Raw genomic sequence first — 26,297 nt, 5'->3', positions numbered from 1 at the left:
ATGTTATGGCCTCCTTCCTACCCAAAATTTTCTGCACATTTAAATAGTCAAGTGTATTACTACCCTTCACTGTATGAAAATTGAGGCCTCAATAATGCATGAGTCTATTAGTCCAAATGATCAATGTGGAGAAAAAAAGGCATTATGACTACAACAGATGCTCACAAGCTCCTGAATTCCAAGTACTGATACTGTTCAAGCCAGAATGGAGTGACTGTGGCAACATAGACTCTGCTTTTCTTAACCACAACAGAATAAGTGTATTGGTAGATAAACACTGATCTGAAATGCATGGAAATAAAAAGGTATCTCCCAACCAACTAAGATTCTCTTGCCCTCTAGAAAAGACATATTTTAATTTCTTGATGTTATAATAGATTAACTAGTCTTTGACAAATAATATTGTCAATACACTTACCCATTTAAATATTCTGAGAATGTGGCAGCATATTTTGAAGATCCTGAAGATCTGTAACATTTATTTTGCCAAGCCTAACAGCTCCATAGATGGAATAATTACATAATGGATGGATTTAGCAGTTCCATGCTTGCTCCTACAGTGCATTATGATGGTGCCATTCACTAAAAAAATCATTGCTCTGATCATCAGTGTATGGATCCAGAACAGCACTCTGATATTGCCCAATAACTTTTACGGGAATCAGAGAATATCCTGAAGATGCTCCTGTTGTGCAGTAAAGAAGCCAGCCTAGCTGACATCTCTGCATATTTGTAGGGAATCCTCCTACCAGCTGAGAGATTTTAAGATTACTATCTATCACTATATTAATTCTCTAACATCTGATTACAATGTATAAGATGTTTTCAGTCAACCAGTGCATGCACAAGCCATGCGGCCTGACACCTAAAGCTATGATCTTATTGTGATCTATGATAGTGTCAATTTTAGATGGTGAATGACCTTCCAGGTCAAATAATCAATGTCAGATTTAGCTTCCAAAAAATAATAAAGCATCAGTAAAGAAGCCCCCCTCATTCATAACAAAGCAATGTCCTTTAGTTCTCTCAATATAAGGAAGATATGAACATCCTGCTCTGGTATATTCTTGTGATAGGGATATACAAACAACAAAGAGAAAGGTATATGCAACAAAAGAAAGAAGACTTGCGTATTCTGGAACTGATTAGATTGTCTGCATTTCTCCATTAAGTGTTGAGTAGGAGAAATCCTGGAGACCCTGAAAATGACTCTCAAAAGTGAAAAGGAAAGGATAAAAAAATCAATTGAGATTCGTTGATGGTTCTTAATGCAAAAAACATGTTGACAGCTGTTGAAGGTGATGAAAAATAAATAACTATGATCATTACAGAAAAAAAGCTTTTTCCCTATGTGTCCTGGTTTGGTTTTTTTTTTTTTTTGTTTGTTTGTTTGTTTGTTTTAAATAAAGATAGAGTACAATAAGGGAATAACAGAATGAACTAGTAATAGGCTGCCTTGCTGATTAGGTTATTGCTTATTCCTAAGTGAGTGTAAGCATCCAAAGAGTAAAATGTAGTGAAAGAACCTTTTGGCACTTATAAGACTGAGGCGAATTTATAAGACTGACTCAATTACTGAACTGGAAAGGCCATTCTCTTCAAAGGGAAAACCTTTTAAGAATTCAGTCCATGCAGAATCTCTCTTATAGGCCCAAAAGATTACAGTTATTACATAATACTAGGTGAAAGCAATTACCATAGAATTTGAAGAGTCATCATCTGCTTCCATTGCAGCTTGCAGAGGTGTCAGCATTAGCCAATCCCACTGCAATCAAAGATTTCAACTTCTGTTCTCTGGAGAAAATTGATGCAGAACAATTCCTATCAGAAAGACTTAATTCCCTAAAAGCCGAAACTTTCTGGTCATTTCTCTTTTGGAACATTTTTTAGAAATGCTCATTTTTTGCTTGATACATCCTAACAACAAAATTACTTGGAATCAGGTGGCAATAAAAGCACTCAGAATACTAAAGAGATTTCAAAACTACCTTCCAACTGGTTCTGCAGCTGGTATAAATGAAACTAAAATCTGTCAGGGTACTAAGGTTGTTCAAACATGCCTTTATGGTGTTCGAAATCTCTCAGGCAAAATAATATACAGAATTTCAAATAACCTACAGCACTTTTGAAAATATTCTTTGTATTCAAATCACCATTGTTTCTAACATCCTACATTCTTGGAAATTATTTTGTGCTCTAAAGAAAGATATGTTATCACCTTGTTATGCGATAAAGGTTTTATGTATATAAAAATAAAACACGTATACCTTTTTGAGCCAACTAAAGTGGAGACAACTTTGTAAGAAGTCTTCCTAATTTGATAAAGTTGTCGCAAATGGAGCTAATAGAAGCTTAATAAAGCAACTGCTTCACAGAAGAGATTTAGCTCAACTCAAGTCTCATTATGTTAACAAAGCCACAAAGGTTGACTAACACAGGAACAAAGTTCAAAGACATACATTAAAAGAGTTGGAAAGGATGATTCTAAGCAGAATCACCTGTAATCTCTTGTTTTTCTAAAGATATATGTTAAACTTATTAAATAATAAAAAAATACTAATCATTAGTATCAGAATGAGTGCAGAATGCCTTCTCCTTACAAATGCTTGCAGTGACCAAGTCTCTTGACTGCTGCAGAGATATTCAGAAACCATTCAGATACAATCTTGTGCAAAGGAAGGAGTCTCTGACAATGCTTTGGGCAATCCATTCCAGTGCTCAGTCACCTGCACAGTAAAGAAGTTCTTCCTCATGTTCAGGTGGAACTTCCTGTGCATCAGTTTCTGTCCATTGCCTCTTATCCTATTCCTTGGCACCACCAAGAAGAACCTGGCTGTTGGTGATGGGATGAAATGCAAAAAAATCCTTAAATGTAAGAAACAATCTAAATATAAAATATCTAAATGTAAAATATTAAAATGCCGGTAGCAATATGTCAGCAATGAAAAAGCACACTGAGACAGTGCAATAGTTTTTAGCTCCACAGGTGTTGTTTTTCTCTTCCTATTCTCTCTCTCATGTGAACTCCCTTTTATTTAACTTCAGTACAGATAAACTGCTGCCTTCTGATTGGTCCCTAGGGCCTCTTGCTAATTTTGTAACACACAAAATATGTCTCAAGCTGTCCGTGCATGTGATTGTTTTCAATCACAGTAAGTGGCATACTCATCTGATGGTTTTCCACCCAGACTCACGGCATCCCTAGCAAACACACAAATTAGCAGGGCCTTTAGGGTTAACATTCTCTTGTTCTGATCATGGTTAGGATGCCAGGTGTTTGGTGCCATTTCCAGATGTGGCTCCATCCTCTGACATCCTCCTTTCAGATACTTAAAGACATTGATGAAGTCCCCTCTCGGTTGCCTCTTCTCAAGATGGAACAGGCCCAGCTCCCTCAGCCTTTCCTCCTGAGAGAGATGCTCCAGTCCCCTCATCACCTCCACAGTTCTTCACTGGACCTGCTCCAGGAGCTCCATGTCTGTCTTGTACTGAGGAGCCCAGAACTGGACACAGTACTCCAGGTCAGTACTCACCAGGGCTGAGCAGAGGAGCAGGATTATTCCCCTTTGACCTGCTGGACATGTTCTTCCTTGTACAGCCCAGGACACCATTTGCCTTCTTGGCCACAAGGACACACTGCTGGCTCATGGACAGCTTGCTGTCCACCAGGACCCCTGGGTCCTTCTCCACAGAGCTGCCTTCCAGCAGCTCAGCCCCCAGCCTGTTCTGGTCCATGGGGATATTTTCCTCAGGTGCAGGACTCTCATTTGCCCTTGTTGAATCTCAGACAGTTCTTCTCTGTCCATCTCTCCAACCTACCGAGGTCCTTCTGAAGGTCTGCACAGCCCTCTCGGGTATCGGCCACTTCTCCCAGCTTGGTGTCATCACTGAACTTGCTGAGGAGGCAGCTCCCCTACATCCAAGTCATTGAAGAATAAGTTAATAAATACTGAGCCCAGTATTGAACCTTGGAAGGCTCCACTAGAGTCAGGACTCCACCCAGATCCTGTGTCACTGATCAGAACCCTCCTTGCTAAAGCACGAGTAATTTCTAGAGGTGTGAACCCACGGAAAGCCCTCTGGACTAGAAGTACTTTTTTGTTATTTTAAAGATTTAAGAACACACACATGGTGACCTTTACTAGAGTTATTTATATAGTTCAAAGAAGAGTTGCATAAGAAATAATGAGTCTTTTCAACTGTGTATCACCTGCTTTATATACCATTATTCTAACATATGGTCTGTTACATGAAAATGTTTATATAAGTGATTTTTGGTTATTTAATTGCAAAACTTACCTTTCTAGATAAGTTCAAATCACATTACAGTCAACTGCTCAATGCAACTTAGAATAAAGGCATAATCTCAATAATTAAAAATAGCATCCCTTTCAAAGAGTTGTGTCATCTCCCACACATCCTACTTTGAGGATTATGATGCATGCAGTATATGTTACCTCTGGACTACTGCATTCCCTTTGTAGACACAATTGCCACTTTAGTGGTGGAGAGGGATGAAGAGCCTACACAGCCAGCACAGTCATTCAGACAGTATTTTCAGTAAGAGAAGGTAGGTGGCATTAGTGGATGAGGGAGGTATGCAATAAATTTTTTGAGCAACAACAGGGCAACAACCTTGGGAAATCAAGGACTACATAATATTCTGTTTATGTTTCTAATATTGTAGTGCTCCCAACCAGGAGGTCATTGTACATCAAGGAGTTAGCAATCCACATAACAGTTCCCTTGAAGTTCCCACAGAAGGCTGCCCTGTGCGTGGATTTCAGGAATGAGTCATGATGCACAAACCCCTTTGGCCAAAGGACAGAATCAGCCACCTCGTTGTAATGGAGGGGTCTGTATGCAGCTCCAATCCAGTACTGGTGATTACACCAACATGGCTTTCCTTTATCTAAAAGACTAGCAAGAATTTCTCATGAGTGGAGAAATACATCCACAGATTGATCTGATGCTGCATGAACACACAGTTCCTGCCGTCTGAAGGGAGTAAGATTTATTTGCTACCTATATTCCTCCTCTTCCTTTGCTTTATGAAAGCAGGTATTTTATCCAGCTATTTGTTGTCAAGCCTTTCTTATTGAGATCCAGAAAGAACCTGGTACTTCCCTCTCTCTTCCTTTCTGCCCCACTGCAGAAGAAACACACATAGAGAATTATTTTTTCATTTCAACACTTGTCACTTCTGACTACAGAAGGAGAAGCCTTGGCTTTTTTCTTGCAATTAGTATTCAAGTCTTTTCTATCCTGCAAGAGTTCTCTCTCCAGCCCCACTAATACCATGATATTTGAAAGCATTAAAAAGAAATCAAAGATTTTTTTTTCTTCTGCTAAGATTTATAAATGTGGTTAAAGATCAGGTCTATCAGGAATCCAATAATTCTATAGCAGCAATCTTCCAAGGGCCTTTACATTCGCACCCATTAATTTAAGCACAGTATTTTGGTTTTGCAGCTGTAACCATCCATACTGATCAACTCAAAAAAATCAAGCCAATTTGCAAGCCACTATAGCTATTACTCCTAAATGCCACAGATCATTTAGTAGTCCCTTAAGCCTTTAGTTTCTGTTTCAGTTTCACTGCTGTCTAACTCCAGAAGCAGAGATATATTTAGCAGGAAACTCTAAGCAATTTTTGTCTGTCACCCAAATTTCAAAATATCACCAAGAAAATATGATTGGCCACACTAAATATATTTTATTTGAATGAACAGCATACAGCTTTGTACACTAAAAAACAACAGTGATAAGACTTTTTTTTTTTCAGACTGCAACTTTTCTACCACATTTTAAATTTTTTGGGAAATTTGGATTTCCTGTATTTTTGACCCTTTAGGAAAGAAAACCCTAATAAAACCATGATAAAACTGAGGCAAAGGAAAATAGACTACCTCTTTAATTAAATATACTCAATTGAAGGTCTTAACTAGCAAGCTAACATCTGGCCATCCTAATTTACAGTACGGACAAAAGAATACTATTTTGCTCAGAAAATAATTGCAGGCTAACAGAATAAACAGACGACGCCTTCAGGCTCCCTTTATTATAATGATGTCTTTTTAGCGAGATATTAGATTTCTCACTGACCTACTTGTACAAAAAAATTTAATCAGTATTCTCTGTTCTTTGGATAAATTTGTGTCTGACTGAGGTCTGATAAGAAAATATTTAATTCTTTTGCAAACTCTGTATTTTGGATGTTACCTTTAGTTCCCTGCAGATAATCTACAATAGAAAAGAACAAAAAATCAGGTTTCCATTGGGATTTTTGCATGAAAGAAAGAGCAGTGATCTAGAAAACCATTTAAAATTAACTGTTTATACCAAAGTTTCAACTTTAAGTTGATTTTATTATTTCTGGTTTTGATTGGCATTGGTAAGCTATTATCCACCCTGTGTGTAAAAAAACCCTTGTTATTTGTCAGGTGGCTTGATGCATTGCATCTTATTCCTGATTTTGAAACCTACACATCGAAGTGATTTAAGTGTGACATTAAATATGAAGTCAGAGAAAAACTTGTGCCCCATGTGTTAATTTTGAAGAACTAGATTGTGACTGCTGATGATATATCCAAGGACAGACAACGAAGGTGTTGAAGGGTCTGGGGCACAAGTTTGTGATGAGGAGCAGCTGAGGGAGCTGGGGTTTTTTGGCCTGGAGAAAAGCAGGCTTAGTGGAGACCTTATAATTTTCTACAACCACCTGAAAGGAGGCTGTAGAGAGGTGGGATTTGGTCGCTTTTCACAAGTAACAAGGAATAAATAGAAAATAAATGACATATTTATATCATGTAATAAAACATGTGGCATGAGAGGAAAATGGCAGCCATTTCAGGTTGTATCATGGGAGTTAGATTGCATCTTATGAAAAATGTCATCACCAAAAGGGTTACTAAGCATTGGAACAGGCTGCTCATGGAAGCAGTGGAGTCACTGTCCCTGAAGGTATTTAAAAGATGTAGATGGGGCACTCGGGAAAATGGTTTAATGGTAAATTTGGCAGTGTTAGGTTTCACAGCTGGACTTGATGCTCTTAAAGGTCTTTTACTACCTAAATGATTTTATGATAGAACAGATTCTTAATTGAAACCACATGAAAGGATAAAATTTGAAAATAGATGATCACATGTTAATTTCATGTTTCATACATATCCAAAATACATAACTAGAAGGACAGTAAGAATATTTCCTTTGGTTTTCTTTCCCTATTATTTAGCCATTCTCAGAAGGCAATATAAGTGATCAAACGTATCGAATATTGTTTTCATTGGTAGAGATCTATCAGAGTGAATTTTAAAGCTTTTCAAAAAAAGTTAATCTGAAATTAGCTATTTATTCTACCAGAGAGGAAAAGCCTTATTTTTTTTCCGGTTCGTACATTATAAAATTGCCATGGTGTTAGATGAACTGCAACATAATTAGCTCAGTTTTTCCTGTTGCAAAGCTATGACTCTGTTAAAGTACTATTTCTCCAAATATAGGATTGTTTTTTAAAGAATTTAAGATACGAAAACTGTGCAACAAAATATGAAATTCAAAATATTCTGCATGTGCACACACATTCACACATATTTAAAATCTATATGTTGTTTCACATAAAACATTTAACTATAATAACACATTGTAAAAATGCATGGGTACCCAAACACATGAAGTGTAGCTTAGTTTTGCTATAAGCAAAATGGCAAATATAGGAAACTGTGTCATTATGAAGAAAGCTTCATGCCTGTAAACTATTGGCTAAATGGTCCAAATGTTTTCCTAAGCACTCTTCATAATCAGGTCTCCAGAAAAGGCTTAATCCCAAGAAAACTCAGAATTTTCCATTATCTGTGAGATTTGATTTCTTGGTTCTTTTGCTACATGTCTCCAAAGTCAGCGCAGTAAGGTTACCATGTTTGCAAAAGCTTTAATTACACTTAGAGTATACTACTTCACAAATATTCCTTTTTTCATTCTTGAAACTTAACAATCCCTTTGGATTTCTCACCAAGAGAAGTTTTCACAGTTTGGAACATCACTTAGAGGCATTTGGAGCTTTTGTATGTAAAGCAGTTCTCCACAGCTCTCTAATTTTAAACTTGGTCATCTTTCCTTCAAAACAGCCTGAGGATAATTGTCTGCTGTCACTTAGAGCCTCAAGATACTCCATACAACTCAAGTATTAGCTTCAGTGTCCCAAATGACAGTCAGCTTTATTTTCACATTTTGCCTGTGTTATATAGCATTACTCCCTAGAAATACTTATAAAGTACAGAACACATTCCAAACACACAAAGAAAGGTTATTTTCTGCTTTGTTAAAGAAGGACAAGAATTTTAAAACATCTTGATGTTAAGCTCTTCATACGGTATCCTCAGATACACAGTTTCATTTTCTAGAATGACAAATCTAAGGTAATTTTCACTCATTTTAAATTATGTTCAACTACCAAGAATGCAGAAGAGCCCTTTAAAATAACAGATCTGAGCAGTACTAATTTCCATAGGGGATCAACCTATTGGTTAAACGAGAGATTTATGTCATCATGCTACTGAAGCTGCTCAGAGAAAATGTTACTGTATTTGTAATTTTAAAATCAAGGATATTTAGATAGAACATAACAGTAACAAAGCAGATGATAAATAATAAGAGAACATAGAAATTCTATGGTCATTCTATGCAGAAATGCTGTAAGTGAGTATATGTGTTACCTTGGCGGTCTTAGGATCCCACCTAATCTTGTCATAATGATGAGGCAGCTGAAATTGAATGCAATAATTTCTGACAGAACAATTCTAGAAATTTTTGTGTATTTTTTATGATAATGTATTTTTAAAAGTGAAAGTCTTCAACCACTCCATCTTTACTGAACTCTGATGATTCAATGGCATTCTCTCCCTTACAGCTTTCCTTTAGGACAATTAAGTCACAGAATTTCTGAAATCCTACTATAATTGGAAAGTACAGAATCAGTATTACAGTAAATATGATCAAAATACTAGCAATTTTATCATGGGGGAATACAGAAAATGAACACATTAAAATTACAGGGAAAATGAAAAGGAAAAACATTAAAGTTTAATCTTACATTTGTGTTTAATTTGAAAACAAATGTTTTTCTTGCCAAAACAGGTTCATGTTAAGAAACACTTCCATAGGGAGCTCAAAGATAATCCAGAAGAGCAAATATTGTTACTTCGGACACAACAAATTACATTACATGTCTTGCAATATGAAAACATTCTGTTTGGTAAAGCACATCATCTTCCATCCAAATATATAATACTACTGTTGTCCAGTCAAATACACATAGTGTTTTCTACACACACCATGGCAAAACTCACTGGCTTTTGTTAGAACCTTAGCTCTCTGAAATAATTTGTCCATATGAATCCCACTTCCTTAGGAATCTGATGCCTCCACCCAAGATGCACCCTGCTCTTGCGTCTGTCTTCCTCTTACCTGGTGGCATCTCTTCTTAGTTCCCTTACATAAAAGCCATGAAGAGAAATAGTTCCACACACTATAGACCACACAAACTAAACAGCAGATAAAATATGGTAGTTATTAATGTTAATGAACACAATAAGGCTTTTTAATCTCAGAAAAAAACCCAACAAAAGCCAGAGGAAGCTCTTGGGAAAGCTCTTTTATCATGTTACAGAAGCAAACTTCACAAGAAGAATTTCTTTCAGCCTGATAACATATCTGCTGGACTTCCTCACTTAAAACTGTTGCAATACAGTATTTTTAATATGGAGTAGACAAGTGTCTGAGGGAGCTAGGGTTGTTTAGCTGGGAGAAAAGGAGGCTCAGGTGGAATCTCACTGCTCTCTACAACTGCCTGAAAAGGGATTGTGGCAATGTGCGGATAAGTCTCTTCTCTCAGACAACAAGTGACAGGACAAGAGAGAAAGGCATCAAGTTGCACCAGTGGAGGTTTAGATTGGTTTTCAAGCATCAGAACAGGCTGTTCTGGGAAGTAGTGGAATCACCATCTGTGGAGGTATTGAAAATATATGTACATGGGTCACCTGGGGACAGGGTTTAGAGGTAGCAGTACTGGGTTGATATTTGGACTGATGATCTTTGAGGTCTTTTTCAAACTAAATGATTCCATGAGCTACTGTGGTGCAGGGAGAAATATTAGAATACACATTATTGGAGGGTATACGTTCAAAAATTCTTTACTGATGAAGTAGATGATCAAACCATTTGGTGACCACTGGTCTAGACTACTGTTTTTTACTTTGAATAGTCTGACAGAAGGGCTGGGCATTCTCTTAAGTAGTTAGCTCAGACAACAGTGTTTCACTAGTAACCACAGGTCTGTACTCTGAATTTCACATTTGTAACCTGACATGCTGTGTTATGAGAATGCATGTGCTGGCTGGAGGCTTGGGACACATCTACCACAGCCTGTTAGTACAAAACAGCACTTTTAACACCTCTCTGCTTAACAGAGTTTGGCTCATATTGCAGAGTAGCCTTTGAGCATATGAAGTGGAATCCCTTCAGATAAAACTTATTTGGAAGATGGACTTCAGCAGCATGGGTAATAATCCACTCCAGCTGTTAACAGGCACACAGAATAATACTAGAAGTAGCTTGAAATGAAAAATATCAAAGAACATACAATGTATGCTGGATCTCCAGCACCACATGCTTCACATTATAGATAGATGCATTTTATTGGTTTGCATGACTTGGTAACACAGATATGTCTCAAGACAGATGTTTGGTTTTTGGCACAAGGGACAGGGCGGCAAGGGCTAAGGCAGACATTTTTAAATTTGTCTCTATACACTTGGCTCTGATTTTGTTTTGCTGGAAGACATACCTCTGGAAGCCTTTGGGGCAATAGTTAAGCCAACATTCCAGCTCTGTGCAGCATCAGAGATGAGAAGAGCCACTTACCCACCATACTCAATAAAACTTAGAATCCACTTAGAACTTTTCATTTTACAGCAGTGCTCAGATATAGCTCATCAGCATGAAATCTCATCTAGACCAATCTTATACATCTGATAAAAGAAAGTATTTGAGTAATTAAAATGCTTCTAGCTGTAGTTCAACATGTCAATACTTTTATACCATTCCCTTATGATGTCTTCTTGAACAAAGTTTTCGGTTGGTTTTCTGTTAAAAACATTTCATGTTTCATATTCTGTTTTAGACAGTGGACCCTATATATGACAGGGTCACCAATAGGATTAGGACACCACAAAAAATCCCAATTAATTATCAGAGAAGTTGAATTAGGTGCAATCACACAGCGAAGTATTAAGCATCACTCTATTAATACAGTTTACAAGCTTGTGTATCACAGGGAGGCTTGTGTAGTTTTTGGTGTCTTCCTATTGTGGTTCCAATCAAGCATGAAAACACAACATAAAAATAATCTAAAAAACATACTAAGAAAGCAAAATAAACTGCACTATTCTAGTAGATCTGCAGTCTACCATTTACAAATCTTTTTCAGAAAAATACAGTGTATTAAACTGGTTTCTGATGGAGAGATGACTGCGGTGCAGTGTGTTCTTTCTTCTTTTTTCCTTATAATCAGTACATTATCAACCAATAGAAGACACATAATCAAAACTTCAGTGCCTGCTTTCAGGCAGACTTAAAATTTGCATAAATTAAGAATGAGAGTTAATTTTAAAAGTGCAGTATAAATTAGGAAGAATGTTGCTGAAATGCAACCAAATGTGCCAGCTGGGGACATTTCCGTCCCAGTCTCTTTACCTGTTCCTCACACAAAATTGCTTCTATAAATTAAATTATTTTTATAATCTGACTCTAAATCTTTTTCAGTGCTACTGTGTCATTTTTGTGATTAGGAGATCAGCCCTTCACATGCCATTGTACATGATGTGGCACCAGAGGTTCATATATAAGAGAAAAGGTTCAGTGTTTTGGTCTTGGTTCCTTTTTTAATAATTCCTCAGTCTTCCCCCACTACTCCCAGGCCTCCACCCATTCAGTTGCTTTTGAGCACTGAGCTTATATAACCACCTTAGCACACTTCTCAGACCTCTTTCTTGGATCACAGTAGTCTAATTAGAGACTTCTATTTGATATGTAAATTGGGGGGTTCTTCCCATCTCCTATACACATCATTTAACATTAATCTCTCCTGAATTTGATCAGATGGTTTGACACCCAACTAGTCAGTATTTCAATGCCCTTATTTGCAGTAATACTTCATTTCTCTACAAATAATAATTTTCATAATTCACTAAGATGCAACCTCTAAATAGCTGTACAACTGAGGGTTATTAAAAAAAAATTTTTTTGGTTTTAACCAAAACCAAAAAACCAAACAACACTCCTGCTCCTGATCTCTTTTTCTCTATATACAAAGGACCAGCATATAGAGCCTGAATGTTTGGGGTTTTTTAAAAAAAGCAAAACAAAAAAACCCTGATGGCCTTTTTTCTTATATATACAGGTCCAGCATTCACCTATTGTGGCAATCATAAAAAAAAAGAACTTTCAGAAATATATTTACCACAAAAAATGAACATGATATTGATCTCCCTCAAACTCAGTCAAGCCCTTAATCTCTTATGACATTATCAGTTATGATAGGGTAACATTAGGTTTCCTTCATAGTTCTCAAATAAGAATAATCAGAATACATTCTTATAGGGTAAATATAACCAACCAAAACTTAATGTAACAGGTCACGTAGAAAATTATTAGGGCTTTTATATAAACTTGACTTACTTATATACTTGCCAAAAGCTATTTGCTGCTTAATGAAGCTGAGCATGTTTTCTCCTCTCATTCATACTAAGTGACATCCCATTTAAAAAGTGACTTTTCCAGTGAGAACAGAAGGCACTGAAAACATTGCCCAGCATATGGGGTCAGATGAAAAGTACAAGAGACTGTACTAGAGCTGGTCAGAAGATGACTTGAGAATGAACAAGGTTTCAGGTAAAGGCTGGTACAGAGATACATATTTAGCAAAAATGAAAAATGAAAGAAAGCCAGGAGGAATTTAGACAAAATTGATTACTACAGCCACAGAGAGAGGCAGAGATATTTTTTATGCTGGAAAACAAGAGATTTCAAATCTTGTTTCTAATGTATTTAATTAAGAAAGACTGAATAGACAAACAGGTCTGTGGTAATGAAAAATCTGATACACATTAATGTCCCCTCTCAAGGGCAACAGCTTACAAGCTGGGCAGCAAGGAATGCTTAAAGGATGAACAATATATTGGCTTGTCTTGTAAATTAACTTCCAGCTATTTTTGTCCTCTCTTTGCAGGAGAACTACAGAACTATTTTGTTTGCTTTAGAAAGTAAATAATAATATTATTTAAATGATTTTGTGTTGTTAGCATTACATTTCAACTTAAATGGAAGCACTGTCTTCCTGCCCTTCCCGTCCCCATGGGGCAATATTCCATGATCTGCAAATCACAGGCTAAACTTTTGAATGTTCATAAGATTAAATTACACAATACAATATAAAGTGCATTCGTTTAAATCCTACTCACATTAGGGACCAGGAATTTATAACTATGCTTCAGCATTTTTTATATTCAAGACAGCCTGTAAGAGTAAGGTAACTTGGTGAGGTGGTCTCATCTGTCATTTCTAGAGACATGAAGTCTCTGAAGCCATAAAGCCACATAACATAAGATGGAAGACAGCAGAAAAACAAAAAGTGACAATTCCTATTTTCGTGTGGAAAGCCAATGAGTACACTTTTTCATCCAGAGTGTCTGGGCATTTGAGGCCCTTGCCAGGAAAGCAGAGGAAGGCTTTTGATACATTCAGCAGTCCTAGATCAGAGTTTGATAGACACTTCAGCCATTTTTCATTTGACATTCTTTTTGTAAAGGTATTTTTTTGGCTGAGAGTCTGTGATTGCAGTGAGTACCCATCACCCACGGAGGATGAGAGAAACAGATGAAAAGCCCCTTTAGTGAGTACTCCCTAAGGAGTTTCTATACAAAAACTTGAGATAGCAACAGCTATAGCACAAAGAACAGTCATGTCCTTCAAGCAAAAACAGTCTCAAATCTAACAGAGCAGAAACAATCCAAAAGTCAAAACTGATATTCACAACTACTAATGGCTTCATAGGTGGGGAAAAAAATCCCACAATAGAAAAGGCATTCTTATGAAACACTCATATTTCACTGTTGTGAGAGTGTGCCTGGACTATTCAGGCTTGCACAGCCAAGCTTACCAAAAGCCTAGAGCCAGAACCCAAGGTAATACAGACTGCACTTTCCAGAAAAGGGCAAAATCAGTTTTAGAAAAAACAAAACTTAGATCAACAAAGGACTTATGAGAAGAAAAAAAATTACATAATACAACAGATAATGAAATCACAGTCAACTAGGAGCAGTATAACATGATACAATAAAATATAAATAATCAACTGTTGACAAGAACCAAAAGAATGAAGCACAGATGCATGGCCAAGAGTACATTATCAATACTGCAGAAAGTGCAAATCTCTAGCTCATACCACAAGTGCATACATGTGGATGAACAATTAAAGGAAAGTAATCTTTTGTTTTATATAAAGTTTTTGACAATTTTCTCACATTGCCCCACACACAAAATTTTACTTCTCTCCAGCATGGAACCAACAACATCTGTAACATCATTTAAGGATAATATAGCAAGTAAAAACTCAGAGTTATTTCTGTCATCTAAACAATGACATATGTAGCTTGAAAACAGTGTCATATGTAGCTTGAAAAAGAATACTAGTTAGTGATTGACTCTGCTAATGCAGGATTTGGAAATTAACTCAGGAATGAATCTGTGTGTACATCAGGTGAACTTTGATTACAGGGAAATATGATGAGACAAAGTTGTTTTAACTTAGCCCACCCCACTTCTCAATTGTTCTAGTTGGATTCACGGCCAAGAATAAGAAAGTCTGCTTCGTGAAAACCCAAGAAGTAAGTAGGAAAACCAAATCTGCAAGTTTATCAGGGATTTCATACATTGAGATCTCAGTGTCAATTTTTTGTTATTGGTTAGGACATTTGCAAGAGATTTTAGAAACATTCTTTACCTGGATGCGGGACTACAGTGAAACTGTCTACCAGATGGTCAGACTCTGAGTGCATGTTAAGAGAGTTAAAAGACAAGCCCTCAGTTTTAGGCAACACACAGTCCAGCATAACTAGCAATCTAATGGAAGAACATATGACCATCACATGGAAATATTTTAAAATCACTTTAAATCTTTTTAAACTTGTATCTATAAGCTTCAGATTCTATGGAGATGCTACTTGTTAATACTCTGTAGACATTCAATGGATAATACCCTTTTATGCCATGCTTAGTAAGAGCTCTTGTGCTGTGAGCTAGTAATTATAATTTGAGATGCTGAGGAAGGAAAACATGGGCAGAAAACTGAGAACAGAACTGTCCTTCCTGCAAGGTAAATAGCAAGTTTTCTTGATGCTTTTGGATTACTGGGAATGCACACTTTAAACACATTGAGTCTCTTCAGAAGATTTTTTTCTGAGTGGGAAAACTGTTTTTGTTTGTGCTGGATCCAAACAGATAAACAAGCAATGATCTCAGTATAATCATAAAATTCTGGTGTTTCCCATCACAAACTTTAGAGAAACTTTTTGTGAAGATCCTTGGCCAGTGCTGAAACTCTTAGCAGATGAATATCCATACAGTGATGAAATAAACCAGATCTAGGACTTAAACTCCTATGCAAAACCGGGATAACAGTACATCTCCTTGTTCATGTAAAAAAAAAGTTTGATTCTGTAGAAGATGCAAGAAATATTTAATTACTGCCCCACTTTCCAGTATTGAGATACAAAACCAGTTTTGTGAAGTCTAAATATTTTCAGCCACAATCCTGTTCTTATGGACCATGCACCACAGTAGTTATGATTACCTTTCTTTCATTTGTGTATTTTTTATACAGGACCACAAGCTGCAGGCACTTGTTTTTATGCAGGCACTTACTGACAAATTCCTACTTATTTTTGCCATGCACTGATAAATATGAAAATGCTTTGAATGATCAAGGCCAGCATCTCCTGGCTGCACACGGAGGTTGCATGAGTTTCTTCAGCTATGCTTACCAGCAAAAATAACAGATTCTGGAATACAGCATTATGTAGACATATGATACCACAAAGCTGGCAAACCAAAGGATTTCTGAGAACGTCTCGGAATAGACTGATTTTAATTGTAATCATATCAAAGTTGGATATTTTTGATGGCAGGGAGTACAGCTTTGCTCTGAAATACAGCTCACTGATACTAAAATCAGCTTCCTTTGTTCCTAAGATGTTCCTAAAAATGACTGTGTGGAAAATTTAAAATCTCTCGAATTCCTATGTCATCTGGGGCAACTGAACTCTAAGACGACACAGGGTTTACCATTTCCCTTCTGGCTACATCACTCTCCCTCATAGTTTTTATCATTTTCAACTCTTGGAACTTCATCACTGGACTGTGCTCTCAAAGACCAATGACAACCTGAGAATAATGTGTTTCAGCTATTCATAAAAATTTTTATATATTAAACTATTAAGCTAACACATACTTCTGAAGAAAAAAAGTGCTATCCTATCACCACACAGGGGAAAATGTCTTTAGTCTTAAATGCAACCTTTAATACTTTATCCAGATATGCTTTCATTTAAAGAACACCTATAGAAGAACTACAAGTGTTCGCTGAGGAGCACAAAGTGTATCTCTGTGTGAAACGGTAGTTAATGGAATTAAAACCCCCTCCCATCTTGCTCCAGAACTGCTTTACATCTAAATTTACAATTTACAACCAGTACTAACAAAATATTTCTAACAGGATTTCTTAAAATTACCACAGGAGGCAACCATTTAAGTTTATTCTCTACCCCGGAACATCTGCCTCATGCCACGAATGTTATAGGATTGAAATGTTCTGGCAATGTCTTTCTTGTGCATATTACTTTCATGAATTAAGCACCCGCTACAAAATCAATTTCTGGTCTTGAGATGAGATGCATGCATATGTCTACATGATATGAAACCACATTAAAAACTCAACAAAAATCAATTAAATTCCTTTTTGCTGTTGATTTGCAAATCCTAGCAAGTATTCCTAAAATCTTAAAAACCAAGTATTTTTTTTAGAAACCTGTTAATGAGTGGTCTTCTCACTCACTGAGTCCTCTTCTATAATAACCACTCTTCACCACACATAATGTACTTCCTTTGTAATGGCAAAATGCTGAAATCAAAAAGAACATCTCTCATGGTACTATAAACCATAAGGTGATACTGTTGGAATAAATCTATAGGCACATCATGCAAACCTTCTCTAATCTGTAATAGTCATAAAATGCTCTTTACTCTTGACACAATCTCCATGTTGTTCATCAAAACCAGTGTTGCCTGGTACGCTCGCCAGGCTCTATGTACACAAAATCATCTGGCTTGGAAGACCTCTCCTTTAGGCATTTGCTATTACAGTGAGTAAGGAACAACACTGAAATCTGACAATGCATTTTTGCTAGTTTGATAAGCTTCATGCTTACAGGACAAATAATGCTGATGAGAAGTCTAGAGAAAGTTGAAACAATGACATCTTCTCAGGAATGTGCTGCAATTTCTGTATTTACCGTCTTTATCAGTTCTGGGAGTATTTTAAAACCAGCAGGTACTGAAAATAAAGTGACATTGCTTTAACTGGTGCAGGGGAATGACAGGAATGCAGATGGTAGTACATCCATTTATGCATTCTCTGAAAGCTTCCTTTATTGAAGCAGAAGATCATGTGATAGAAGACGTATCTACCTTCTAGCAGAGTTTTCAGGGGGAAACCTGTGATGGTATCTAGGTAAGACTACCTGTTCAGTGGTCTCACTCTGGGAACCTAAAGCACCTATGACAAAATCTAGGGAAGGTAAGTTTCATGACACTTCATTTCTGACTGATGGAGATAATGTGGAACTGTAGTGGTGATTGGTTCCACACAATTCTTCCTAACCTTGGTATGGTATGTCAGACTAGTTAGGGTACATGTTACCACTTCTGCCCTAAGTACTCCTCATTCATATGACTACAATGGTGTTCTACCTAAGATGTAATTAAATTAATTAACAAAATCAATAAATTACTTTTCCTCATAAGTTATTTTGAGCTGTAAAAGAGGTTAATCTACCAGCTTTTCTAGAATACATGCAAATGCTGTCTAAGGGACTTATTTATATGTCATAGTAATTATTGCTCTCTGTCTGATAAAGTACCTCCTTTGCCTTAACAAAGCAGTTTACTTTTTAAGGACTATCAGAAAACATGAAGATTACAACTCCCATAAATATAATTCAGCAATCCATCAAGTTAAATCAAAATTTAAAAGTGGAGCTATTATTTTCACATATTTAATCAAATTAACTCCCTTAATATTTCATGTTTAAATAGGGGAGGGATAGTTGTGAGGAAAAATAATTGAACTAAGTTGCATGGAAGAAGATTCTGTTCTCTCTAGAAGTAATATTCATGTAAGCTGATTTGCCTTCTATTTTCTCTTCTCTCCTTTTCCTACTCAAATCAGCTAGAACCTTTTAGATGTGAAAACTACCCCTGATACTAACTGCAAGGACACTCAATCTCCCTGTTTACCAGCTACTATTCAGAATACACATGCAAAAATAATACTTCTTCATATCCAATATATATTGCTCCATTATACACACTGCTAGTGTGTCTTGACATCTTCCAGTAGTGCCTTGTTTCATATAATTAACATGTATTGCAGCTTGAGAAATCCAATCATTTAAGGTGTGAGAGGTGGCCTGACTTCTGTCACAACCTCAAAAACCCATTACTTGAACAAGACAGGACACCTACCAGAAACAAATAAAGGAAGGGATTTTTTCCCAACACTTTAAATAGCTCTGACTTTGAACAATAAAATCCTTCCTCCACATTTACATACTGGCAGAACTGAAACTAATGAGTAACCCATTCTTTGCTGCGTCCAAGGATCTCAACCACTTAAACACCAGCTAAATAAGAAAAATCTGAAAATTTGGAGCAGGTGTCCTAAGGAGGTGACAGATTCCTGTGACCACTGATCTTGCAGTAAGTTCCTAAAAGAAAAATACTTACTTTGTGACATTCCATTTTTCTTGTTCACTAAACTCAGTTTAGTACGATAAAGCCAGAAATATCAGCTTTCTTCATCTTCAAGACTAACAAAATGTCAGTGGTACTGGATTTCTTATATTAAAGGAAAAAGATTGTGGTTTAGGAGTTTTGTAATTTTTTTTAAAATAGTTTTGGAGCAGTTCTCTGAGCATCCTGAAAATACCACTAATAAATTTTGAAAACCTTCTTTCTTTCTTTAATTTCTTTCTTTTATTCCAAGACTAAAGAACATTGGATCTATCCTAACAAATCATGCTCCCCTGGATAAAATTCAGGATAGAGGAGTCCATGAACCTTAGATGACAAAAATGGATTTTGATCATGATGGTGTGATAACTTTGACTGATGCAGATACAGGCACTCACTGTATTTGCTTGCAGCGGGTTTGATACTAAGTCAAGAGGAATAAATTCTCACCATTTACACACTGTGAAGTCATGTCTACATCAGATATTACAGTTTCCTTCACAAGATTTTGAAACTACTCTCTAATTCTCTTTGCACAGCTGAAAATGAGCATGTGAAACAGCACAATGGGTTAAGCAATCACAATGAGCAAGCAATATGTCAGATTGACCTATAAGAATCAAATAAAGAATCAGTTACACAAACTATGCTACCAGATCCAGGCCAAAATCCCTCCCAGTACCCATCTTTCACTCTACTGAAAAACAAAACTGACACAAATTGCTGAAGTACTTTTCATGAGAGGACTTGGGTAAAGTGAGTTTTGCTACAATGCACATTACTTGGAAGGTGAACTTAAGTGTTTATTGTTATCACTACTCAAAATCAAAGAGTTTATAATTATTTTGAGTACCAATGACTTCATACTATTCCCTTCCTAAGGACAGACAATATTGAAAAATGTGGATGTGCTTTTTATCTCAAAAGCAGGACATTACATATAAATATAGTTATGAAAACATAACTTAGTGGTCATCATGGTCCTGCAAAATAGAAATGTGTTGAATTACACAGGTTTCTGGCATCAAACAAATTCTTCTAAAGTCAGCTTAGGCTGAAGCTAAATTGTACTTGTAAAAATAACTAAAATTCTATTTCAGATACATAAATTCTATTTCAGATACGTGAACATGGACCTAATAATTTTACTTTAGACACTTTCCTCTCTCCCCCATGATACACTTCAAAGCAAGAAATAATACGGATTTTTAATGTAGCAATTCTGTAATTTTTCAAAGAAAGAAATTCAGTGTTGAAAAGCAGTAATACTGTACCTTGATTTCTTCTATTTCATCTGGCACTATCTTGTATGCAGATATAGTCCCACCCAACCTGAAATAAGGAGAAGAAAAAGGTTCTCAAAATCAGTAACAGAAAACACAGCATGTTAATAGTGTCATGACTTGTTCCAAAGCACAATATTCTTTCTACCAACTTAGAGGTAAAACCCAGTAAGCCCCCATTTCTTTATCCAACAAAAAGTCTTTCTGTGATTGACATAAATACTAGAAACAAAGGTGTTCATCACCTTAACAATTAATTCAACCAAGAAGAATTACCATCACCAGAATGGTATTTTTTTATATTAATGGCCATCAATCATCATATTGTATGATTTCTTGTTGATTGTGTAAGGCATATGGGTAAGTTTAAATACTTGAAGTGTGATGTGCTTTGCGCTGAGTTTCACCAAGTTACTACATAGTCTGAAATGCATCCAAATATAGTTCTAAAAATTGAATTTTTTTCATTAAATGTGCATGTACAGACTTCACAAATCACACAGACTCTATGGCCTCTACATTTGAAAAATCTCTGCAGTTAATGATTAGTAATAAAAAGGGGGTGATGGCAATAGCTGGCACTGACACAGAAAATAGAGGGTTTTGTTCCACATGGAACTCAATGAAATTACTTTTTAAAATCCTGCAAAAACCCTGGTAAAGAACAGTTCACATACTGAAGATGCATGAATAGCATACACTACAAATGGTGGTAAACATTACTTTTTCCTCAGAGACATACAGACACGGCTTCTTTTATTTAATGAAGCAGTATCATTGATAGTGACAATTCAGACCTAAAAATATAAATGCACTAATGACCTCCTGCTGGCTCTGCACAGCAATACTATTCATTTTCTAGATGCTACAAAAATGGAAGTCACATATGAAACTATTTTTTGTAAACCAGTAGACAGCTATCAAATGTGTATTTGAATTATCTCCCTATTATTGGATGTTTTCTTTCCAATTGTCAGCATTTCTACACAGATGTATTTTCTTATATCTTGAAATTATTACTCGAATGAAAAATGAGAGTTAAAAAAAATACATTAAGATTTTCAATGTAAGTCCTGCCTTTCCATATCTCTACAAGCAAGTCACGCTTGTAAATGAGCTGTTTGAAGGCTTTACACAGAAGACGAAGTCTGCATGGGAGAAGTCATGTCTGAAGTCCATCACTGCTCCAGGTAACATCAGCTATGATTTCTGATGTAGAGACAGGGTTCAGATATTACAACATTCAAGTTCATCATGGACAAAGAATGCAGCAACTGCACTCTCCCATTGCCTCTGCAACTTCCATTGCTGGCATTCATTAAGTGAGCTTAAAGTTGGAGAGAACTGAAACTTTTTTTGCCAGTGCAAGTACAAACACAAGCTTTTATTTTTCATGACTTTTGTTCAACTGGTGTTTCTAGGGGTAGCTACTAGTAATTGGCTTTAGCGTCATGACGAAGGATTGCTTCATTAAACCCTGACAAACGATGGCTCAGATGGCATGTTAACATTGCACCTGACCAGTCTTATTGCTACTAGAATGAGGACCATTGGAAGGTGACTTTTATGTACTTCTTTCTGATCCATTCCTGCCTCCACTTTGGAGTACCCAAAAAAACCCTTCATTAACTTTCTACCCTCTAGCAGAAGGGAAATACAGAGCCTCTGTTGTGAGCAGTCCAGCAACATGGAATTCTGCCTGGCAGATTTCTTTATTGGCCACCCTTGGCACAAGTATTAAGCACTTACTTGGAATATCAGAAAATATATCAAAATAATTGACTCAGTAAACTCATGTGACTTGCTTAAACCATTATTTAGCATCACTATGCAAATGGTATTGCAAAGTTTTGTGTCAAGAATTTAACACACTGAATCTGCCAAGCTGCAGTTCAAATGGTACCACTTTTTAAAAGTAAAATATCAGTTACCACAAATCCACTTTTTTTAAAGAGAAAGACATACTAAAAGTTATGTTACTATTTAAATAAACAATCTCTCACTAATAGCTCCAGCTCACGTATCTCTTCATGCATTTCCAATCCTATACTGACATCTTAATCTTATAAATCCAGACTACAAACAAAAACAGTAACAAATTTGAAGCTGAACGCAAGTCAGAGAACATTAATAGACAATTTTATCAATGCCTCAGATTTGAAATGAAGTTTTTAAGGAAGTCGATACTTTCATCATTTCAGAACATTAAATTTCACTTTTTATTTTAACTTCTAAAAGAGATCCACCACAGCAGACTATAATGCCAGAATTAAGTGGTGAAGGACATAATAATGACATTTCACTTTGTGTATAAACTTTGGCTGTGAGTTTCACAGAAGTTTAAAGGTATCCCACACACTGGCGGCTAAAACAGCCTGAACTCTTCTACTGGTCATAAGTATGATATATAAGAAACAGAATTTTTGGTTTTACTATATAAGAATGCATACATAAGAAAAAAAGGATTTAAGCCACCTGTATGGGGGGAAGTGAGTAGGGAAGAGTAACATACAGACAAAATTTAAAAACATTCTTGTTTTGATGGCAAAACATCTTTCTTAGTTTCAATGTAATGCAAAAACTATTATGCTACACCATTCACTCGCCAAAGAAACTAAAGAGGCAGAACCAGTTGGGAAACACGTTGCAAACTCTTCACTCAAAAACCATAAATACCACTTTATTCCAACTTTAAAGTACATGCTCCGAAAAATTTGAAAGTGAATCATTTGGTACTACAACATCACTCTTACAAATCTCCAAAAGTCAGGTAAGTCCAAAGTGCAAGGGACTAGACAATGTCATGCACACACAACTTACAGAGAAAAACAAAAACATTGTGATGAATGGTAAGAAAAAACAGCAAAATCAAAGCAAATTGAAAATTAATGCATTAATTGACATGTCCAACTTGAAGAAAACTTTATATTTCAAGTGTTTCTCTGAATTACATTTAAGCGTAACTATCAATTGTGGCCTGTCAGGAAGCAGACTTGTCATTGTGCAAATCTTTGATTTGATTACTGACATTGGAAAGAACAGAGACCAGACAATTACACAGGAAATTTCAGCTACAGGATGATACACAGACTATGATAGAGGACTTGCACATGGCATATTTTTTCACTTTGTCATGAAAAATCTCTCTCTACAGGTTGGTTTTTAAAAAGTATTTTACAGTATCACTCCTAATCACAATGTTTCAAGAAGTAACTGCAATCAGAAAAGCAAAGAACTAGCTAGCATGAGTGAGTAGACATTAACTACAGTGGGCTTTGTATGCTAAAATATAATGAAGCAAAGAACATGTTAGAATCACAAGAATTCAGATCACTAGGAACCCAATTCTTGTGCAGATTCTCTCTTCATTTTTCACATATTTTATAGTTTTTTTACAGATTTTATTATACTTCTCTCCAGTTGAGCAATACCCCATCCAGCATCCTCCAATATAAATGGCATTTTCTCTCTCATAATACACAACCAACCAAGAGCAAAGTTAAATATACAGCCAGTTACTTCCAGTACACTGAAAAGACAGTCACAATTTTCATCTAGAGACCTACGTGCAAAGTCTTTCTCTCCAAACTGCACTATAGCAAGCCATACTGTTTAACAGTGAAATTATTTTAAATACTAGTTACCTTTAATGTTTCACTTGTATATGTAACTGATAATCTCAAAGGTACCAGAATTTATATTTAAATTTTGATAGACATCAGTTTTATCAGCTCTGTATCATACCGTCCATATAATTCTCTAAACTCATAGCAGAAGAGAATAAAATTATTCCAAGAAGTAGAAATTAGAGCTAACACAATAATAGTGAAGAACCATACCTTTTACTGGGCTAAACCAGTGAAGGCCTTTGAGGAGAGGATCAGAAAAGATAAGATAGAAATTCCATAAAAATAATCAGGAAATTATAATTATTTTCATAGAGGTTTTAAAAATAATAGAAATTTAATGTCTTATCTTTCCAGACTGGCTTTGCAAAAGTTCACCAAAAGGATTCAGAAGAATGTGATAAACAAGGTTTCTATAGAAACCTAAGAAATTAGCAAAATACAGGAAATAAACTGAACCAAGGCCAACACAGTTGTATTGGAACAGATGGATGCTTTACTATTTCACAAATTAAAGCAGAGTATCACAGAAGACAGAAAACTACATCCAAGTTAAGGAAAGTTGAAAACCAGGAAGAACTGTGCTCAAATGGATGCAAGAAACAAGGAACCACAGCTCAAATGAAAAGTAAACTCAAGACAAAACTAACAGAGAAATAAATTACAACTCCCTTAACATTATTTTAATAAGCTGACCTGTTTGCTGTTTGTGTTACTTCCCAAATATTGCAAGTTGGTCTTCTGGCTGATTCTCCCCTGTGCCCCCCTACATATGTATGTTCAGATGGACTCACTGGATTACTATTGCAGAGCTACATTTTGTGCAAGACACTTGTGCACTTGGACTGAATCCATACAGGTCAGCTTTTATAATTTGAATTCTGACCAAAGATATGAACAGTCTTTATATACAGTTCCACATTCAGGGACTGCCATAAGAAGCTGAGCTATTGATTCATCCGTTAACTTAATAAATGAGTCATACCGAATGCAATGAAGTAAATTTTCTAAAAATAGCTTGTAGCCAGTTTGGCTGCTGTCAGCTGCTGAATTTCTCCAATGCCACTTTAATTAACATTAATCTTTCTTCAGATAGATCACTGTCTAAACAATATCAAGTTGTCACTAAGCCTCCCAGTGAAACTCTCCTTTTTTTATGAAAGCAAAACTCACAATCCTCCACTCAGAATTTTTTTTCCAGATCCATCTCACAAATATATTTGTTACCTGCCACCAGGATATTCTGTCTTTTGACCGATTTATAAACCAAGCAGATTATTCCAGAGAGACTGTTCTTGAGAGCAGGTCAAATGACTGGGAGCCAGAATGGCTATTTCCAATTCTACAGGAATGTTCACTTTATCACAGACTACTGAATGAATACTCACTACAACACTCCTGCCAGAGCAAACTGACCAAGTCAGCACTTTGAGCCTACTCAACTGGACTACCTTGATGTTGACCCCCATGATATCAGCAAATCAACTGGCCTTGGATCCTCGCATTCTCACAAACTATTCCAAGGAAAGCGGTAGCAGGATTGCATTTGAAAGCAGCTTTATTCTCCACTACCTGCAAGATACATTAAAAGCAGACACAGAGATCTTTTAATTGATAACTAGTTTCTACTGACCTTTGAGAAATTGTTAAAGCACCCTGAGGGAGGTAGTAAGAAGGCTGCTATTCTGGGCTCCCTTCCTACACAACAGAACACTGGCAGCTACAGCAAGCTGGGCTGCAGCTTCTATTGCTGGCTGCTTGCCAGCAATGAACTGTGCAAAACAGCTTTCAAAGAGGATCCTGATGACAGCTTCACTTACTCGAAGGTGTACAATTATGTGATGAAGATCCACCCCATGGTTGTTTTTTTTTTTCTTTTTGGGGTATGTTTTTATCATCATCATCATTATTATTATTACTATTGTTATTATTTTAATGGATTCAATAATTAGATCCTTGAAAACTTACTTCCCTCCTCCCCCAATCTTAGGCTAACTTCAACATGCTGTACTCAAAAACCTCACAGAAATCAAATTACTGCAGAGATGTCCTCTGTCAGTTCATGTCTCCCATGAACAACAGCTCTGAGATTAAGACATCAAATTTACAGGATTCTCCCACTGCCTCACCATGTCCCAAACATTATTTGCATACACAAAAAAAAAAGGAAGAGGGGGATTAACCCCAAAATTTTTATTACCTACCTTATCACTGTTTTAAGGGTAACAAGTATACCCCATTTTTCACTGCTTTCAGGCTTTTTTTTTCC

The 26,297-nt window shown here is 36.3% G+C and overlaps 1 protein-coding gene across 20 annotated transcripts in view; it reads right to left on the bottom strand.

The window, feature by feature from the left end:
* GPHN (gephyrin) overlaps positions 1-26,297 on the bottom strand; it is a 285,809-nt gene that overhangs the window by 149,484 nt on the left and 110,028 nt on the right. For all 20 annotated transcript variants that reach the window (XM_085062088.1, XM_085062093.1, XM_085062092.1 and 17 more), the window contains exon 3: positions 20,394-20,451. In XM_085062088.1, coding sequence (XP_084918214.1) covers positions 20,394-20,451 — 58 coding nt within the window. The remainder of the gene's footprint in view (positions 1-20,393; positions 20,452-26,297) is intronic.

This window comes from Lichenostomus cassidix, chromosome 5, assembly GCF_008360975.1.
Source record: "Lichenostomus cassidix isolate B80296 chromosome 5, HeHo_3.0, whole genome shotgun sequence".
Classification (NCBI taxonomy): Eukaryota; Metazoa; Chordata; class Aves; order Passeriformes; family Meliphagidae; genus Lichenostomus; species Lichenostomus cassidix.
The sequence above is the reverse complement of the archived record's forward strand: the minus strand, read 5'-3'. Positions and strand labels throughout refer to the sequence as shown.